Here is a 20,074-nt window from a genome sequence, read left to right as displayed (position 1 = left end):
CTGTTGTAGGAGTGCTGTTAACTGATGTATTTTGTAAAACAAATGTTTAAAGCTTTGACCAGATATAGATTTTTGGGGGGATTCTGCTAAATCACAGCCTTCTTGCAAGATATGAATGCAGCCAAATCCTGATTCAGCCAGCTAAATCTAAATTTCTATTTTCCAGAGACGTAAGTCGACAAACTAAGGCATTTTTTTGCTCTTAGAAGCTGAAATATTGAGTGTTTATTCAGATTTGGCTCTGAATAAATCAGAATCTTAAGTAAAGAATTTTTATTTTCCCCTGCAACACTGAATGGTAATAACTCTACCTTTACTGGTTTCTGGGACAAAAATCTATATTGCTCATCTGGAGAGTGAGAATAAATTCATGCAGTGTTGCTACATTTCCAGAAGCAGTCTATAATTTGTGCTCTATGTGGCAGATTTTTAAAACTGGCCAAATGAAATACTTCAAATGTTATCATGACCAGAAAGCAATGCTTTAATTTATATAGCCTTTGTTAATGAAAATGGTCGCTTCAAACATCATAACATTGTGATAATGAAGTAATATAGTTTTGCATGTTAGACAAGGGTCGATGTTCTGTTTCGCAGCAAGCCTAGCAGCAAAGCACCCTTAGAAATGATTTTCAAACATGGCAACCACGCCACTACCACCAACAAGGCTGATTGCCGATTTAATATACATCTATTGTGTATTAATGAGAACAACTCTTACTTTAGCTTAAAGTTTTTACTTCCAGACAAAAGTTCATGAACCACTTGTATGATTGATATAAATCAGTCCTCACGCCAAGACAAAAACTGTTTATTGAAAAAGCTGAAACTGTGTGTTTCTTTATTGAAGGAAGCAGACGTGACTACAGCGCTTCTGAAATAAGTATAGAGCATGTCAAACAAAACATTAAAAATCATTTTTACGTGGGAAACTTGAATGGCGTACTGTATTCTGACTGTGTTTCATCTGAATTGCTCATTTGTATGTTAGTTATTTTCTCGCATTAGTTATACGAGATACATTCATGGAGACTGGTATTTGATTAGGTTTCCAAGTATTTATATACATAGGGTCTGGTCAGATATCAAATGCATGGGGAAAAAAGTGCCATGCAGGGTTCATGCAATAAAATGCACCAGTTCACTAAAAAATTTATATTAGGCTACACAGTAATGTTGATACAATTTTTCCCTTTCATTGCCAGTTAAATATAAATTGCCAGTTAAATATAATTATTTTTACTTTTTTTTCCACATGCCATGCCATGGCCAGTGTGAAGGCTAGGGTAACATGCACAAATATATTTGTAACAGTCTATGGCAGCTCACATATGTATTTGACTCTCCACACACAAGTATATGTTCAATAAAATGGGGTTTGGAAGGTTTTATAAATGCAATCAAGAAATTGACCTAATTTTATAAATTTATATCAAGCAGATCTTTTATTTATGTAAATCCTGAATGCATGTATAGTTTATTAATATTAATATTTTGGCCTATAAAATGCTTTCTAAGGCCAATGGCACATGATACAAACTTTTACCTGCTCCATTTTTGTGCAGCATACCTAAAATCACCCCTGTTGTGCTAAAATGACAATTGCCTGAAATGTTCCAGCACTGGCATTTGTGAAACGATCGCAGCCTGGCAACATGTGCCATAAGCCTTGCAGCAACAGGTTTTTAAATGTCATTGCCATTTTAAAATTGTTATTAAAACCATTTATTGCTCTTGGCATGGCCTGAAATTGTTTTCTGAACACAAATGAAGTTGAATGGTTTGCCGCAAGTATTAAATATACATTAAACAATGCAAAACAAAAACCAGGAGTGTTCAATGCATTGACTTAATATTTTAATCTCTTTTTAGCTATATAAATATGTACATTAAAAAAGGACAAAACACAAAAGATAACCATTGAGAGAATCATTAACAAAAACAATGTATAATTTAATACAGAGAATTAACGTTTTTACTGCTGTGCACTACAACTCCCATCCTTTGGCTCTGGGGGGTGGTGGGAATTGTAGCTCCCAGCACATTGAGACATCCCTGATATTAGATCTTCTCTACAGTGTTTGGCCCTTTTTAACAGGTTAGGGCAGCATACACATCACCTTAATTAAAGAAATGCTCTGTGATTAATTATAAAACAACTATAATGATCTAAATTACTAAAAAACCAACTGATTTCATTTTTCAAGGCTTTGCTGGGAAATGTCTTTATTCTTACTTACTGGCACTTCTTTGTGTCCCAGCATGCGTTATAAATCTGCCTGGCCAGGCCAACAACATCCTATTTAAATACTCAGTATTGAGTTCCAAATGCAATGAAACAGATATACGTTTCCATCCTCAACAACATGGCAGTCACCTCGTACTTGCTAAGTTCCGGAGACATTGCCAAAAATTAATTAATGCCCTGTGATAACAATTACTAAATCAAAAATAACCATATTAGACTTTTATGAATTTTGATTCTTTTAGACAATAAAATTGTATATACAGCTAAAAGTAATAGGACTTGTTTACAAATGAAGTGAAGGTGCAAGAAGCAAAAAATGCAAAGTGCCATTGCAAAAGTATGCTGCAGTGCATGCACTTTGCCTGCCTTCTTTACCCCCAGTGTCAGGTGCAACTCTTTGCAACTTCAGTATGAAGAGCCAAAGAAGAGGCTGCCCATGGACAGAAGGGCTAATTTATTAATGCAGATAAGCAAATGTGCACTCAGATCTTCAGAGTAGGCTTCAGTTGCAAAAAAGCATGTATGGACGCATGTACCATTGCATTCATTTTAGAGATTTGCACTTGTGTTCTAAAATAAGCCCTAGAATGAAGGCAAACCCAGAGCTAAAAAATAGGGGATGCAAGGTAAGGACAGAGCCCTTTATTTACTTCCTTTGGTGCTAAAGTAATAATTTTCCACTCATGATTACACCAGACTATAAACTGTTCCCTTTTTGCGCATACCATGACATCTATGATGTTACTGACTTAGCTCAGCTGCCTTAAGCTGGCCATAAAGAGCCAGATCCACTTGTCAAGTAAGCAGATTTGGGTTTGATTTGGTTACCTATGTGCTGGGCCAAACTGGGCTGATCCGATCATTGGCCTTAGGGCCAACGTTAGGATAATGCACTGGGGCCTACAGAAAGACCTTTGGATGAGGACTTCATCAACGCGTTAATGCACTCTTTGGCTGATGATATTGTAAAACCTGCACAATTGATATCTGCCAGAGTTTCAGCCAGATATTGGTTGGGCAAGTCCTTCCATTTAACTTGATCAATACAATATACTAATAGAAATTAAAAAATATTGGGAACCTTAAAAACTAAAATATGATATAAAATGCATAGTGCCTGTGAATATATCACTATTATAAGTAGCTAAAGATGATCTGGAAATAAATCCTTGAGTGCACTTGAATGGCATTTCCTTTTCAATAATAAAGTACATTGTAACATTGCTCTTAGATATTACTGGACCCACTGGGCTGCGCATTCTTATGAACTTGCTTTGAAAAACATGACTAAGTAATGACTATATAGTCTAGCACATTTCATTGCATAAACTATTTTTTTTTTAGCAATGTTTGTCTTCTTTTCAAATCCTACCTCAGAGATAATTACACTTTCTCTATTTATTATGCCTATTTTTCTATGTCAGGCTTACAAAATTTCTAAATATTTTTTTCTTATAAAACTCTACTTATGTAATAAATACTATTGTTTGATATACAAGCAAAATAAGTTAACATTCTAAATGGTGGGAGGCGTAATTGTTTATACACTGAATGCTATGCAAGTAAATAACAGAAAAAGATTTTTCTACAGCCTATTCTCGATCAAGTCAACGACATATAAACCTATAAACATGTGAGAACAATGTAGAACATCTGTAGTAGTCAGAGAGTTTCTATCAGTGCCATATAACAGCTGTGCTTAGCACCATGTGTGGTAAGAGTTAAAGGGCACTTAAAGTTAGAAACACAATGTGCTTACTTTGCTACTATATATTCTTGACCTTTTTCTGTAGCAGTTCTAAAATACAAAAGCTTGTTTTCTCCCTCTGGCATAAAACAATAAAAGACAATCCAATACTCTTGCTAGAGGCCCAGCAGAATTTTTGGCTACTTAGCAGAGTGGCAGTCAATGGATATGAGCATTTTTGTCAGAAATGTTTACTTCTTTCCTATTGGCTTCCACTCTGCCCAACAGGCAGGAAAGCCTATGGCCCTCTAGCAACAGGGCTAACCCAGCTCTGTAGCTCTTGTTTATTTTAACCACTAAAGACAAAAGAATAAAATAGATAGCAAAGTCACTTTTTGGGCTCCATAGTGGTAAAACAATTGCACTTTGCTTCTAACTGTAGGTCCCCCTTTATAATAAATATTAATGCTAATATTTACAAAATAACTTTTCATTCAGTAGTGGTTGTGTCGAGGGTTAAATAATATGCTGGAACGAGGCAATCTGGACGAGCTGCAGTTCACACCGGAAGAGGAAGATTTCATGGTGAATTGTGGCACTACAGGAAATAAATACCTGAAATGATTACAAAAAAAGTTCCATTAGAACAGGCAGCATTCTGCATACATAAGTACTCTAGATGCAGTGCTGTTAGAAGCCTGCTTACGGCTCTCAGATTAGAATAAGAACATTGTCTATAACGGTAAGTGAAATAGATTTTTTCATAAGGCCTATCTAATATGTCTGATTAGGTCTGATAAAGTCATGTTCTGTTTTGTGGAGAGAGGTGGCTAACATAGCATGAGAAAATATAATGGGGAGACATAAAAGCTGCTTAGAAATAACTATGGTAAATGTTATATACTGAGTTTTTCTCTCTCATCTTGTTCTACTTCTTAACTCATAATATTTTAACATATTCTCAATAATTCTATTAGCCTATATAACACACACACCAGCCTTGTGTTTATCTGTTCCTATGCAGAATCTGCAACCTAATATCTTGAGTATTTATCATTTAGATTTAGTAATGTTATACTTCATTTAGTCATATGTTAATTTTAGGGCTGACAACTATTTAGCACTGCAGGTGTTGCACACCAAAAGTTCCCAGCATTCCTATACTGGCTGAACTGAGGGCTCTGGGATATGTAGTTTTAAGCAGTAGGCGAGTTTGTATATGCCTGTACTATTCTGGGTTATATATTGCCATACTTATGCACATCCATTTATACATTATGCACAATACATTAATACATTTCGTCTATATACTGTACAAATCTGTCCTATGTATGTATGTATGTATAACTTTATTTATAAAGCGCCACAAGGGTACGCAGCGCTGTACAATCTTACATAATACAAAATTACACACAGGGAGGACAAGTGATATAATAAATAAATACAATAAATATATATATATAAGTGCCATGTGGTATAAGACACAGTAGGAAGGGGGTCCCTGCCCCGTAGAGCTTACAATCTAAGTCCTATTTTCCATCTCCCTTGTCGCGGACGACTAATCCCCCCGAAATGCCATCCCACCGGCTAGAATGTAAATCGCCAGTGGAATGGCAGTGGGAAGGCAACTTCCGCGACTTCATCAAATCGCGCCGCCGCATATGCCATCCCACCAGCGAATTACATTCTAACCAGTGGGATGGCATTTTGGGGAGATTAGTCACCCGCAACAAGGGAGATGGAAAAAGGGATAGATTTGTACAGTATATATAAGAAATGTATTAATGAAAGTGACTAAAGAGAATAGACATGTTATAATTATTTTTAATTATTCCTATCCCTTATTTAACTAGAGCTGACACATTTGGCATGACCCTCCCTCCCAGTGATTCTAATTGTTAAGCTGTGCATATTTTCTTCGGGAAAAAAAAAAGCACTGTCCCAGGGTACTTTCTTGTGATCACTAAACACTTTAGTCCTGACCTCAGGAATGAACTGTACCTATTACAACTGGACACGTGTGCAGCACAGAATTTGGCAAAGATGTAATTGCCCAGGATGGCACAGGGATTGTCTGAGAAAGCATAAGAAGATGACAGCACAAAGAACAAGGTACCCTGGGATAATAACTTTTTTAATAAGAGGAGCACCACCTTGGGGAAGCAGGGTAGCTGTGTGCGTGTACACATTTGTGTAGTAAAGAGAAAAGAAAATGCTACAATGGGTGTGTTAGATTAATTAAAGGTTAAAAAAATGAGCATTTGTTTTATTATGCTTACAATACAATGTTCTTACAGATGTTAGCAAGCAAGTACTCCATGTAAATATTACCACAAAATAATAACAGTGAACTCAGATTGAAAATCTTGTGGACATTCAGAGAGACTTACTGTTTCATAAATCAAAACACCTCATTCTCATTAGTTATTATAATGTAGTTTATCAGAAAATATACATTTTTCAAATGTTATATATATATATATTTCTCCTCATTCAGCATTCTCTAGGGCTGAGATGTGCGTGCTCTCCGGCTCTGATTTGCAAGGGTTTCTCTATATTCTGTCTAAGCCTGTCTAAGGAACTGAAATTATCCAGGCTTTAGCGAGGAATCAAGAGTCTCATAAAACCGAAGTTCCTTCTGAAGCACTTTACAAGGTGACAGCCTTAACAAAAGACTACACCCTAATATGTATGTATAGGCTGTAGTACAAAAGAAAAGTAGAAAGAAAGACACCACCTTTTTTTTGTAATTTTGGTCAGTTTGCATGTCTAATTCGTAACGTGCCCTCGGGTAATGCGTTTAAACTGGCAGTGCACCATAAGAATATTTGCTTTTATGTGCACAGGCAATAGCTTGCAAAAACACTAAGTACTTTACACTCAATTGAAGTATTACACACACAATTGAGTTTTATGCTGACACACCGGTTACTCAAATTACTTTGAAATGTTTTTAAGTTGGGCTCCTATTACGCTCCAGTCAAAAGTGTCTGTTTTTTTCTTTTCCTTGATATATGCTGTTTATTCAATAACCCTGATATGGACAATAAGATGGTATGAGCTGGCAAACTGGGGAAATCTCCATTTAATTAACAGTAATTCTTCTAATGATTTTTATTGGCAAAAGAAAAAGCTCACTATTAATACACATATTTCTAGCACTGGTTTATGTTGCTATCTTTGTCTCTGCCTTGGCTCCGTTTCCCCTCTTCCTTTAAAAGGAAATCAATATCTGCTATTTGAATGCAGTTTTATAATGCGGAGCTGCCACTTTTTATAATAATTCCATCTTCATTTCTTATGGCAGTTCCTCCCACAATGCAGTGACAGCTGCTGATAATAAAAAAAACTAATTTTTACAATGCTGTTTAGATGCCTTTTATATGTGCTACAAGATTGTGGCTAGGCGCTGCAGAGATTTTTCAGGGGTTGCGCTAGCATACAAGACCAAGTCAGTTAGTGCTGACAGGCCAGATAGATTGGCTGATGTCACATCAGTTGCAGTCAAGCAATCACTCATGTGCAATCAGCCCCTCAGTCTCTCTGTATCTTCCCAGTAATTGTTGATTCTCTGAAAAGTTACAGGGTGAAAGTCAACAGTGTGACAGTCTGTCTCTTTGGTAGGAATGTGTTCGCGAGGCAAATCTCTGCTGCTATTGCTCATAACAAACAGAAATGCATTAACACAGACATGGTTATCCTATTTTCAGGATGCAGATTGAATCTTAGAAATTAGAATTCTGCCCAGACATGGGATGTTTTAGCCAGAATGACTGGGACCTGGCATTTTGAGGACATGGGATTTTCCATAAAGTATCATGTATTAAATCTAATAAGAATTTATGCTACCTTAATTATCATCAATTAAAGGGTACTGCCTAAATTATATACAGTCCTCCCATTAACCTGCCCTATATGTCAAATTATGACATCACAGAGAGGAGACAACTCCATATGCACAAACAAAAATGTATAAAAACATTTCTGTAACTGACTTTAATACTCCACTACACACCAAGGAAGCAGCTAAAACAGTAGCAGAAGATTTCAATTCAGCATTTGATCAAAAACTAAACACCATCCATTGCTACAAACAACAAAGAGAATGTTGGGAAGAGTTCAAACAGTGCAGAGCAGACTGTAAACCCCAAATTTAAATTTTGCAAACACTGGTAGAAAATCTACAGAAATCCAACATAATATTTGTAGAATGTGTTAAAAAACGTAGAGAATCTAAACAGAAGCAGTAACCTAAGGCTTAGAGACGGATATAGTAATAGGGAATGATCTATAGGAACTTATCTCACTAACCTTATCAGACAACTCACCACAACTAAGCATTGGTGGCCAGTAATATTAAACTTTAAAAGTAACTTTAAACTACTAATTACATGGATAAAGTCAAACTCATGCCTGCATATAGACAAATGGACAACCTGCAATTTAAAGGCACCACAATTCTCCCGTTCCAAGATTTCTGTGCAGCAGTATAACAAAAAGATCTACCAAATATATATAATACCCCTTCACCTTTATCCCCCTAGTTTTTGTTATTGTTTGTTTGAGGTGTGGCTCATTCAGGGTCCATCAACAATTAACACTGCCTTTACAAAATACTACAAACAATTATAAGCAGTGGAGAAAGTCTATTTAGAAAAGGGAACATAGTTTTTGAAAAATGCTGATCTCCCTATATAACCAAAACAGATCAACTATTTAGAGGCATACTTTTTTCTTGTTGGGTAGATCTGGATATTAAAACTATAGCCATTGAGAAAGAACCTGATCCAGATGGCCTTCTTCTGGCCTCAGAATCTATGTATGAGTGGTTAAATATAATCCCCATAATTCCACTATCTATCTTACTAAGGCACATGCAAAACAATCAAGGGCACTGAAATTTTGATTCACATCTAAGACATGGCCCTCAAACTCCTTTAGGGCTGTAACACACGTGACAAATCTTCCTTGTCACGGGCGACTAATCTCCCCGAAATGCCATCCCACCGGCTAGAATGTAAATAGCCGGTGGGATGGCATACGCGTTGCCGCGATTTGCCGAAGTCTCGGAAGTTTCCTCTCAAGGCAACTTTGGCAAATCACGGCGCCATATATGCCATCCGCAATTTACATTCTAGCCAGTGGGATGGCATTTTGGGGAGATTTGTCGCACGGCGACTAATCTCCCTATTTGTCACAGCCCTTAAGACACACAGAGCTACTACTAGTAGCAGCTACTTGTCGTGGCCATAAAAATAGACAATTCTGATAATTTACTGATAACTGTCTCTATGGGGCAGATTTAGCAAAAAGTGAGTTTGGAGTTCAATACAGAAAAACTCAGCCACATTCTATTAATTCATAAGGGAATTTTTAGAAGCATATTTATTATTGGGTGAAAGTTAGAGCTCACCATTTAATAAATATGCTTCTAAAACTCCCATAGGAATGAATAGAATGTGGGTAAGTGTTAATGTATTAGTATGTTTTAGCAAAGGCAATTCTCAGTATTGTCCATGGCAGGGTATTTTCTGGCACTTAGTAGCCTTAACAAGTAGCTGCTACTAAATATCTCAGTGTGTCTTCGCTATTTTGCCCTTACACAAATCTCACTCAAAATACATACAAAACAGGGTTTAAAACATATATTTCAAATTGTCCAAAATAAAGGCTACAACAAATGCTACTGTATTGTGGGTAGTTTTTTTTACATATTTCCACCATACTGAATTATACTGCAAAATACTGCAAAATGTTTCTTTCTGGTAGTTTAATTGAAAAAAAATAAAAACAAAGTTTAAAAAAATAAAACATAATTGCAAGCATTCTTGGTTTTCAAAAAAATATTCCATTACTGTAGTTAGAAAGCCAACTTTTTATTGTATTACAATATGTTAATCTATGCTTTCCATTTTGTGTACTGTTTGTTGCAAGGCTACAATTACATAGAATGTATAACAGTCTGTATGTTAGTATAGATGCTAAGATCTCCATAGCACTGACTGCAAATGTCAAGAAGATACAAACAGAGAGGAGAAAGTGAAGAAAGTACTTTTGGGAAACAAAGAAATGTCTAAGAGAATTAAGCATCGTAAGCCTGTAAAATGGATAAACCCTTTGCCAATCCACCTTTGCACACACAGATCTTATCTATTATGCTGTTCAGATCCTCTGAAAACTTTGTGGTAATTTTTTATCTTTATTAGTTGCTAATGTTGAAGGTGTCTTAGCTTAATGGCATACATTTTAGCCATAGCACATTACATAATGTCAATGCTATTTTTGTGTGTACCCTGATCATCAAGCATAAATATTGCTCCCTGCAACCTCTACTAGGGTCGAGGTCCCACAGAGCAGATGTTATAACCAAAAAGGTATAAAAGACAAAGAAAAGAGTCTGTGTGAGTGTCACATTTTATATGTCTTCCTTGTCTCTATAACATGTATAGCAAACACCTGGTCCTATCAAATAATGATGTGCCAAGGCAAGAGGATGTCAGACACCCAATGGTTTTGCTCATGAATTTATACATATGGAAATACTACACTGTCTAATTTATCTGATCTAAATTTAACTGATCTGATGAGCTTATCCTGGCCTCTAACCTACAAAACGTTAAAGAAAACTATACGTGTATAAAGTATTTCCAAACAATCCTTCTCCTCACTGAAATGATGCCAGCATCAGTGTATCTAAAATAAAGCTGTTTTTGGAATTGTTTCATATTCCAGTCTGACTTATCTATTTTCCATAACCAATCATTCTTGTAAGTGAGAAGCCGCCATGTGCAGGCTGGTCAGATTAAAGGGGTCCAAGTATGGAGAATAGATTAGCATTTTCCATTTGGGTTCTTGCTTCAAATATTTGATATTCTGTCTGGATAATAAATATCCTAAACACATGTAAATATGTAGTTTATTACAACAGGAAACTTTTGGCTGCATACCCTCTGTTGTTTTCCACTTTGTATCATTAAAATAGGACTATAAAAAGCTTATGGTGCAGTGTTTTCTACCAACATAATGTTTGGTATTTCTCAATTACTTAAACATGAGTGCATCATGATAAGCCTTCTTCCTCTAGAAATGCAAAATGTATTTTCCAGACACGTGCAATTGTTTCCCTAACTTCCCCGTAATTATAAGCATTGAAAAGGAGCTCCAATACAAACTGGTTGCTTTTATGTAGATCTGGAACTATTAATGTTAATGAATACCTTGAGTCATCCCAATCTGGACTCATGCCTGCCACTCTTGAATCTGTTGCATACTTGTAAACCGCTAGCAGGCAGTCTTTGCAAAGCTGAACTAGTCGTTGGCAGCACTGGAACTGCTGTGGAGTCACAACCTCTGTGCTTTTGCAGAATATGGTCTCCCAGGAGGTACTGTTGGCATAGAAACAGATATGATCTTATGTTTTACTTCACAAAAGGCAAACTAAGAGCATTACTGCAAAACAGTAGATTTAGATGTGGTGGGTTAAGAGAAATAACAAGTGACCTTGGTGTTTGTTGGAAAAAGACCTACATATTAATCCAAATCCCGACAGATGGAGGAAATATGAAAAAAAGAAGTTAATCTTTATGTCTGAAAACACCAATAAATCATTCTGCACATGTCCCTTGCAGCATTCATATCAGCAGTCATTTGACGTGATCACATCAGGATTTCTTCTCCGATACTTTCTAACAGTTTGGGAATAGGAAGCACAAAATACAGACTTCAACACTGCAAACTGCAATTATAGGAAACTAATAATAAATACGTAATGGCTTTATTGTTCTCCATCTTAAAGAAAATTCAATTCACTGAGCCTTCCACTGATCAAGCAAGAATAAAAGAACAAGAATGTTAAGTAAATAAATTTAGTAAGTCCTGCTCGTTTCCAGCATAATGAAAACTTAATGATTTCCATTTTCTTTTGACTGCCCGACCAGCTCCCAAATCTCACTCCTGTAAGAACATTTATGTACTAGAAATGACTCTGATTGAGAGGAAGTAAAAACTGCCGTCCCATTGGATCAATTTGATTCTTTTCCATTTGAAGTGTGTCAACAATACCAGGAACAATTTCATAGAACTACCCTTCTATCTTGCGAATTTGTGCTAGACCTGACAAACTGGGCTTACTGCTGAGGGTAAAGTTTTTTTTTTATATCTTTGTATTTTTCTGACTGTATAAGGAAAACTGAAGTTGCCAATGACAATTTTCAATAAAAAAGAATTATTGCCAGCTTCCTAAAATGTTACATAATATAATATTACACCATGAATACAATACAATAATCAAGAAAAAAAGATTTGCTGCTATTTTCCTTAAGGTCTCTTAAGGTGTTTCTTGCACAGGCTTGGGCTCAGCATTCATACACAATAGCAATTATTACAAGGTAAGAGTATAGGTGGCCATACACGCACCGATAATATCGTACGAAACCTCGTTTCGTACGATATTTGGTGCGTGTATGGTATGTCAGCGAGTCGACCGATATCGCAGGAAGCTGCTGATATCGGCCGACTCGCTGATCGGACCAGTTTGAAAATTTTGATCAGGCGCCATAGAAGGTGCCTGACCAAAATCTCCCTTCAGCGCTGAATCGGCAGAAGGAGGTAGAAATCCTATTGTTTCTACCTCCTTACCTGCCGATTCAGCCCTGAATGGTGTGTGGCGGATCTGACGATGTTTTGTGCGACCACATGTATGGCCAGCTTATATTAGTAAATTCTAATCAAAACTCTTTTTCTCCTATCCCAGACATTCTCAATAAGTTGTTCATCATATTCTAATTAGTCTTAATCACCAGTGTATTCAGCAAACCTGGCAATCTCCAGTTTGATCTTTAATTAATCTGCTAGTTAACCTTATAAGGAGGTAGTAACTATGCCCAGTGGCTTATAACCATAGGGCCTATCGGGGCGGTAACACAGGTCTCATACATTAAAAGGATACTGTCATGACATTTATGGTGTACTTTTTATTTCTAAATTACACTGTTTACATAGCAAATAATTCACACTACCATTTAAAATTCTATTCTGTGTGACTGAAGTTTATCAGAGCACAGGTCACACCCTGGGAAATTATGGGAAGAATATGGCTAGCCCCATGTGAAATTTCTTTGTGTTTATAAAAAAAAAAGATTTCAATGCAGGATTCTGCTGGAGAAGCTCTAGTAACTGATGTGTTTTGGAAAAAAAAATGTTTTCCCATTACAGTATTCCTTTAAATTATGAGCAGTTTTAAACTTGCAGGTTTTACATTCAACAGAAAGTAAAATATAAAAGTTTAGTTTACTGTGTTTTGGCAGGCATACTTTACCATATACTATAGACTGGATTAAGATTCTTTCCAGCCAGCAAACTTCTATAAAATTCTTATACGGATAAAACATCCAATATTTTAATAATACAGAAAAAATCCTGCAAGTTGTTGTTATAGTGCTATGATATTTAATGGGTAATTTGATAAAAGGTGCAAAGTTTGCTACTGGACTAGTTACCCATAGCAATGTATCGCTTGAAAAAAACAAGATCTGATTGGTTACTATGGGTTACTAGGCCTGAGCAAACTTTGACTTAAATACATTATCCTTTAAATATCATAACATTACATTAACAAATGACATTTTTTTCTACATACATACATACATACATTCATAGCATTATTTAATGTTTTATGTTTTTCATCCTACTCACCATTTATGTGGCACAACTAGGTTTTATTTTATGTGTGTCCCTAAAAGCCAAAGTGTGGGAGTGTGTGTGTTAGTGTGAGTAAACAGAGGTAGTGTGCTCCCTAATTTACTAGAGATTGCGCCCCTTGTCTAGAAAAACTGAAGTACAAATATAAATGTTACATGCCTTGCTAAAATATGCAGTATAAGTTACAAAATGTCCACATATACCCAGACATTTTTATATAGGTTTGTTTGCTGAATATTCAGATACTTTCCTATTAATAACTGTGTTTCACTGCGGTACATTATTGTTTCTGGAATACTATGAAGCATAAGGACATGATATCTATTTGGCAAAACTTAGTTATACAGCTGAGATTGTATCAGATGGTTTGGGATAAAAAGGATAAAACCTAAAAGATACATCTAACTCGCTGTGATTTGACCTTGGGCTTTCATGTTTAGGGCACAATAACTGCACACTGGCAAGGTGACAACTGGATGAATGAAAAAGACAGATGGCACCATTTGAGGTTGGAGTTCAGCAGAATGTTCAGCATTACGAGCAGGACAGACATAGTGCAGAGAATTATAAACAGAAGGCTCTGGTAGACAAATAAAAGGTCAATATGTTAAATTCAATCTAAACACAGCATTGCTTATGCCATGAAAGTACAGCTACCGAAAGAGCCGCAAGGAATTTCTGTGCAGGCTATAGAAAACAAGCCTGGGAGGAAAATATTTATCCTTATATTTTTCTAATGCACAAGAGTAACTAAACTTTCATTTTAAGCAACGGTTGAAACAGGGGCATATTTATTACTTACTAACACATATCGTATAGTGCACACTATTCAAATACTCATCTAAGGTATCAATTGCTTTTTTCTCTATAATTGTCTTTTAAATTTCACAATCACATTTTTTTTTCCAAATTATCTTTATACTTTTGGGAAGAATCTGATTATGGAATTTAAAAAGAATTATAGAAAAATGTAATAAAGAAATTTAAGCCAGAAAACACAAGTGAGGTAAGGCAATTCTGAGTGGTGTCCTAAGCCCAATATTTGGTAAATAATAAATATTCTGTGAACTTATGTATATATTCAGTTTAAAATACAGTGGGATATATTAACTGTTAAAATTCCATTTAACATGACATTCAGACCAGAATTTAATTACAAATAGCATATACCAAAAATGTGCTTTTTTTCTCGATAAATACACCATTACAGATAAGCAAACTATGACTTTCTGCACAGTGTGAGTCAGAGTAAAATCAGTGTAGGAGCCAGGTTAATCATCCCTGTAGTTATTAAACGTATCTGCATGGATAACAAAGACACTGGCTTCCTATTCATTCGAATGGGAAATACACTGCCGTCGGCTTATGTCACAGCATGACAACAGTGTCAGCAGGGACAAATTGCTTGGGGATTCCAGGTTCTATGGAATAGTGAACCACCTTAGTCTGATCCCACAACACATCAAAAGTGTGTCAGTTGTCAGTAGAATGTAAAATGAAAAAAACCCATATATCTGACTGAAGATATGAATACAAATTACTTGTTGCCCAACTTTTAATTAGGTGCCTTATTCACAAACATAATACTTTAGGGGTTTTCCCTGTCCTTCCTCAGGTTGTCACTGAGAACCCACATGCTCCTTCCTATAAAGCATTATGAATGCAGCTATGTATGCTGGATAAATATAGTGTGCAATTCAAGTTATTTAGCTATTGCCTTAGAATTAACCACAACTGATATAATACCTGACTGAGAACTATGTTCGCAATAAGATCTAGACAGGCACTTGCCGGACTTTTCAGTAGCATTAAGGTGTTGCTGGCCGAAGCAAAGTGTAGGAGTCCGATTTATCAATCACTGAACGGCATATTTGAATCTTGAAGGTTCCCTTCAGCAGGGCTGTCTATTTGAAGGCCCACAAGTGACATATGGCCCACCAGAGTATTTTTATGACCTTCAGTCAAGTAATCCTCACTGTATGACATCAACATTTTAATTTAATCCAGCCCTTGAATATGCTACATGAGAAATAATCTCCCCACTGCATATAATAGGTATTGAATCTGTAGGAATTCTACAAAAAAATAGTCCAACTGGACTTCCGGTCATCAATTCTATACACCAAACTGATTATTTTCTTTTAAAAATCTGTGTTTATCATTGTTCATGCCTTCAGGAATTTATTCTTCTCTGACACCCAAAATAAGTGAACACTATGGGCAATATTTTATTATTAATATGTTGACTGAATGAATATCAATAATGATAGTGATTGAATTGAAGTGTATATGCACTTTCCAAGTTGCCCATTTAAAATTAGATCAAGCTAATTTGGCTCAAATTCATTTTCTTTGTTAATAAATCCCAAATCGTTAGTAATCGATCTGACAAGTAATGATAAATCTTCCCTTCAGTTTTCATCATCAGTTCCCAGGACACTTTAATAAATATCTCTCACTTTTCTCTGGTAATTAAAATGCGCCATTCTCTGAGGAATTACTATATCAGTTCGACATTTACCCATTCGAAGTGAAATATAGTTAAGAAGAGTTGATTCTCATTAAAATGCTACGAAAAAAAGACAAATAGGCCCATATTTTCAGTCAGAAAGTTCTCTGTCTGCAAACATTACTATCTATGCTTCTATTCTATTTATATTCAAAATCTGAAGATAATTTCCATTGGCTGATATCTCTTGAATAAGTTCCTCTCGAATAAATGTATTCATATTTCTGAACTGCCAAGGGTATATTTTGATTTAAATTTTTGTACTAAAGCTATAAGAAATTATCTGTTCCTAAAATGGGCTTCATGCTTCATGATCTCCATTTAGATCATAGCTGTGTATTTTCCAATTTCTCCATTTCTACAAAGAAAGGGACTTTTTGTAATATGTCCAAGAAAGCTGATATTTGCCAAATCACTCTACAAAGACACTAATTTTAATGAAAAGTCACATCAAGTGCTTTGTAATATAAAGCCTGTTGTACATACAGTAAGGTCATTTGCTGGACAGTTTCCAATAAAATGACAACCAGTCTGGAGCCTTGTAAAATGTTTTGACTAACTTGGACCTGTACAATATTATTTCTGTGGGACCAAACTACCAATATTCATAGTGCGGTTCCTACTGTGGGTGAGTACCTAGAAGCAACCCTTGCAGGTGCTAACAAACACTGACAGATCTGACTGAGGGCAAAATAAATTTCAGGTCTTGAAAAATAATATATGACACATTCAAAGCATTTTGTAATTCTCTCTTCTACAAATGCAGCCTAGAGGAACCATTACATCATGTACAAAACAACATAGACAATGCATTAAAATTGTCTCATGCCATTTTCCCATAATGGAAAATATATCTGAACAGGATAGATGATGAGACTCTCAAATACCAAGCAGAATGGAGTCAACAATGAATGTAACAATGGCTTGGAATTTCTGACAAACTAACAGAGACCTTTAATTATCCCTTTGCCTTTCCATGTATTCATATATTATATTCCTTTCCTCCTGCATTGCCATTTGCAGGTAGAATGTAGCCACAAGCACATTCTATATTTCAGTCTAAAGTATTTTAACCACTATAATACAATATCTCTCTAGCTACGACTCTCTCTACTTTAGCTATACAATCTAATAATGTGGAGTTCTCGAATCTGAAGTTTGTCTCTCTCCCTAAAGGGGCAGTTACCATGTGCATATAATGTTGGGTCTCGAGACTTAATAGCCTGAGGCCCAAAAAGATTTAAAAGAATTTAGATATTTTTAATTTATTGCAGTTGTTATAGTGTATACAGGTTTTTTTTGTTTAGTGTCCATATGCAAGTGGCAAGAGTCCCACGATACCATATTTCATTTACTAGCTGATTTTGATTACATGCCCATGTGTTCTCTTTAAATAACAGTAACCTTATGGTACACAAATTGCTTGATGTAGCTCATTCATGTATGCCCAAGCCAAGAACATTTCCAGAACTGTATATATGTGTGTACAGTTGAAAGCAACTTGGGCGCCCCTTGCCAAATTACATATTTAGTAAATGTAAGTGAAAAGTAGGAAACAACTACTGCAGGAATATGTGTGTTAAAAACAACATATTTGGAAATGTCCATGCACAGTTACAGTTTATTTCACAAACTTTAAAACAAAGAAAATAGTAATTGCGGCATGTGTAATTTGGCAAAGGATGGCCAAACTTTTGCATTCAATTGTATATAAATATATATATACTTAGGGTGGGATTGACAGCACACGCAGGGTTTTCATATGAAAAATCACAAAGGTGTAGATGAATAAATGTGAGGCTTTATTCAGGCTTTATTCAATATATATATAGATGTATTTTTTTCAGAGTAAGAAGTAATCTTTAAAATAAAGTAACATAAAATAACAGAGAGTTACATGAGAAAGCTTAAGACAAATATGTACTGTAAATGAATGGGCATGATTATAAGGACCTGGATAATGGTATAAGACAGACAGGAAGAACCAATAGAAACATTTACAATTGCTTATTAAAGGTTACAGATAAGATGGATTAGTTAATCAAGTGCAGTGCAAAAGAGTTGGCTGGAGACATTTGGCCGGCAATAGTTTTGGAGGATTTAAATATGTTTTAATAAATACTAGTTCCAAATTTCACAACTTACTAGCTTACCTTGTTAATAATAATGTACTTATGCAAATACTAACCACTTAAAAGCACGCAAGCCCTATTCATTACCCACAATGCAATGGCCTTTTTAACTAGAATTCCAGGTTGCAGTATGTGTCCCAACGTAAGATTTATCAGTATGGAAGTGCATTAGGAGCAATTATATATCAATGGCCAAATATTTGTTGCTAGTAAGCAGCATGCACTATTTTTTTTTTTTTTTTTTTTAAAAGATCAGCCTGTTTATTAAAGAAATTAATGACTGCATACACAAGCACTCCTTTAGTATTAAAGAAGAAATGTTGTCCCTATTGACTTATTTTTAGAATTTTGTTAAAACAAACCACAATATTGCAACTGTGCACATCAAAAACAAAGTTGGCAAGAGAAAGATTTTATAAAAGTATTTCCATATGACCTGTTCTTTGGAGAGCATAAATTCCCTGAAAGGAGCTTTCTTATCCAAGTACACAGAAATCAGAGGAAAAGAGATTATACCAAAGGCAAAGAAATAGCTTCTTTATAGTGAAGGCAGGCTTATTGTGGGATTGCTTATCCATTACTTATTGCTGAAATAGTGTATATTAAAAAGGGAGGATGTTAGAATGGAAGCCCAAGAACAATGCATTTCAATACAGAGCTTCCATTGATTAGGGGACAGTTCTGAAGGTGAAGCATATATATGCAATTATTCAACTGTAGCAGAATTTCAATGTTTCTATGACTGTTTAAGGAATTTATCATTTGTCAAATGTAAATGTACATGTGCATTGTTGTTCTTTGGAGAGTTTTGGATATGATTCTCCCTAGTACTGTGTAGGTTGTGTTTGCATAAAAAAAGAAGCCTGTGCCCTCCACACACCTAGGCCTAGCTCCTATGCTTGCATTACCATTACATTTGTACCACTACCAAAACATAAATTAACAGTAGATGTAGGAATGGCAGTAACTTTTCTTTAAAGGGAACCTGTCACCCTATGAAATAACTCCAAATTATTTTCTTTATTGTTAGTTGAGCAAAATAAACTTTACTTACTCTATATAAATAATATAAATGTTGTTTCCTTCCGTCTTGGAATTACTCAATCAAAGCAAGCAGGCAGGCACCATTTTGTGGACACTGTTATGAAGGCAAGCTTTGTATCATGCCAAAATCTTGTTTATGTGCCTGAATGGGGGACCAGATGCCCATGCCCATGCACTGGCTACACAGTTAGATGAGGAGGAGGGAAGGGGGAAAGTGAGATGTGCAGTGACATCTAGGTAGTGCTGAATGGAAAGCTAAAGTTATTGTCTGCCCCGCCTCTATGCCTAAGGCTTCCAATGAATGGAAGCAACAAGCATTTCTTTTGCAGATGAAATACACTGGTGCAAAAACTAAAAAAATAAAGGAACTCTGAGAGTTGTTAGATGAGGTGATGGAACTGCTTTGAACTTGGTAGTGGCCAAGTCTTGCTGTGCCCAATGCACTGTAGATTTGTAATTATTCAGGCATCTAAATTCTCTCCAAACTAGTATGGTCACTGTAGATGACAGCATGGCTTTGACAGACTTTTGCACATCTGTCTCTTTCATAACAATATGCCATGGTGTAACTTAATCATTTCTTTTCTTGATCTCACTGTCTTGCACTTCTAGCCTGGAACAGTTGTAATCGCAATCGTAATTTCTGTATTTGAGTATTTGCTCTAATAACAGTGGGGTCTGAATACCTGTTTTATTTCGATGACAACAATTTATGAAACATAAATGTTTATTTTCTTCAAAAAATTAATTACACC

At 35.7% G+C, this 20,074-nt stretch overlaps 1 protein-coding gene across 1 annotated transcript in view; it reads right to left on the bottom strand.

Moving 5' to 3' along the window:
- Positions 1 to 1,835: 1,835 nt before the first annotated feature.
- The window catches only part of ttll7 (tubulin tyrosine ligase like 7), a 132,946-nt gene continuing 114,707 nt past the window's right edge, over positions 1,836 to 20,074 (bottom strand). The window contains exons 20-21 of the mRNA XM_031899718.1: positions 11,153 to 11,320; positions 1,836 to 4,550 (exon numbers count right to left, since the gene is read on the bottom strand). Of these exons, the coding sequence (XP_031755578.1) occupies positions 4,430 to 4,550; positions 11,153 to 11,320 (289 nt within the window). The 3' untranslated portion in view covers positions 1,836 to 4,429. The remainder of the gene's footprint in view (positions 4,551 to 11,152; positions 11,321 to 20,074) is intronic.

The sequence above is a fragment of the Xenopus tropicalis genome, chromosome 4, assembly GCF_000004195.4.
Source record: "Xenopus tropicalis strain Nigerian chromosome 4, UCB_Xtro_10.0, whole genome shotgun sequence".
Classification (NCBI taxonomy): Eukaryota; Metazoa; Chordata; class Amphibia; order Anura; family Pipidae; genus Xenopus; species Xenopus tropicalis.
This window is presented reverse-complemented; position numbering and strand designations above follow the sequence as displayed.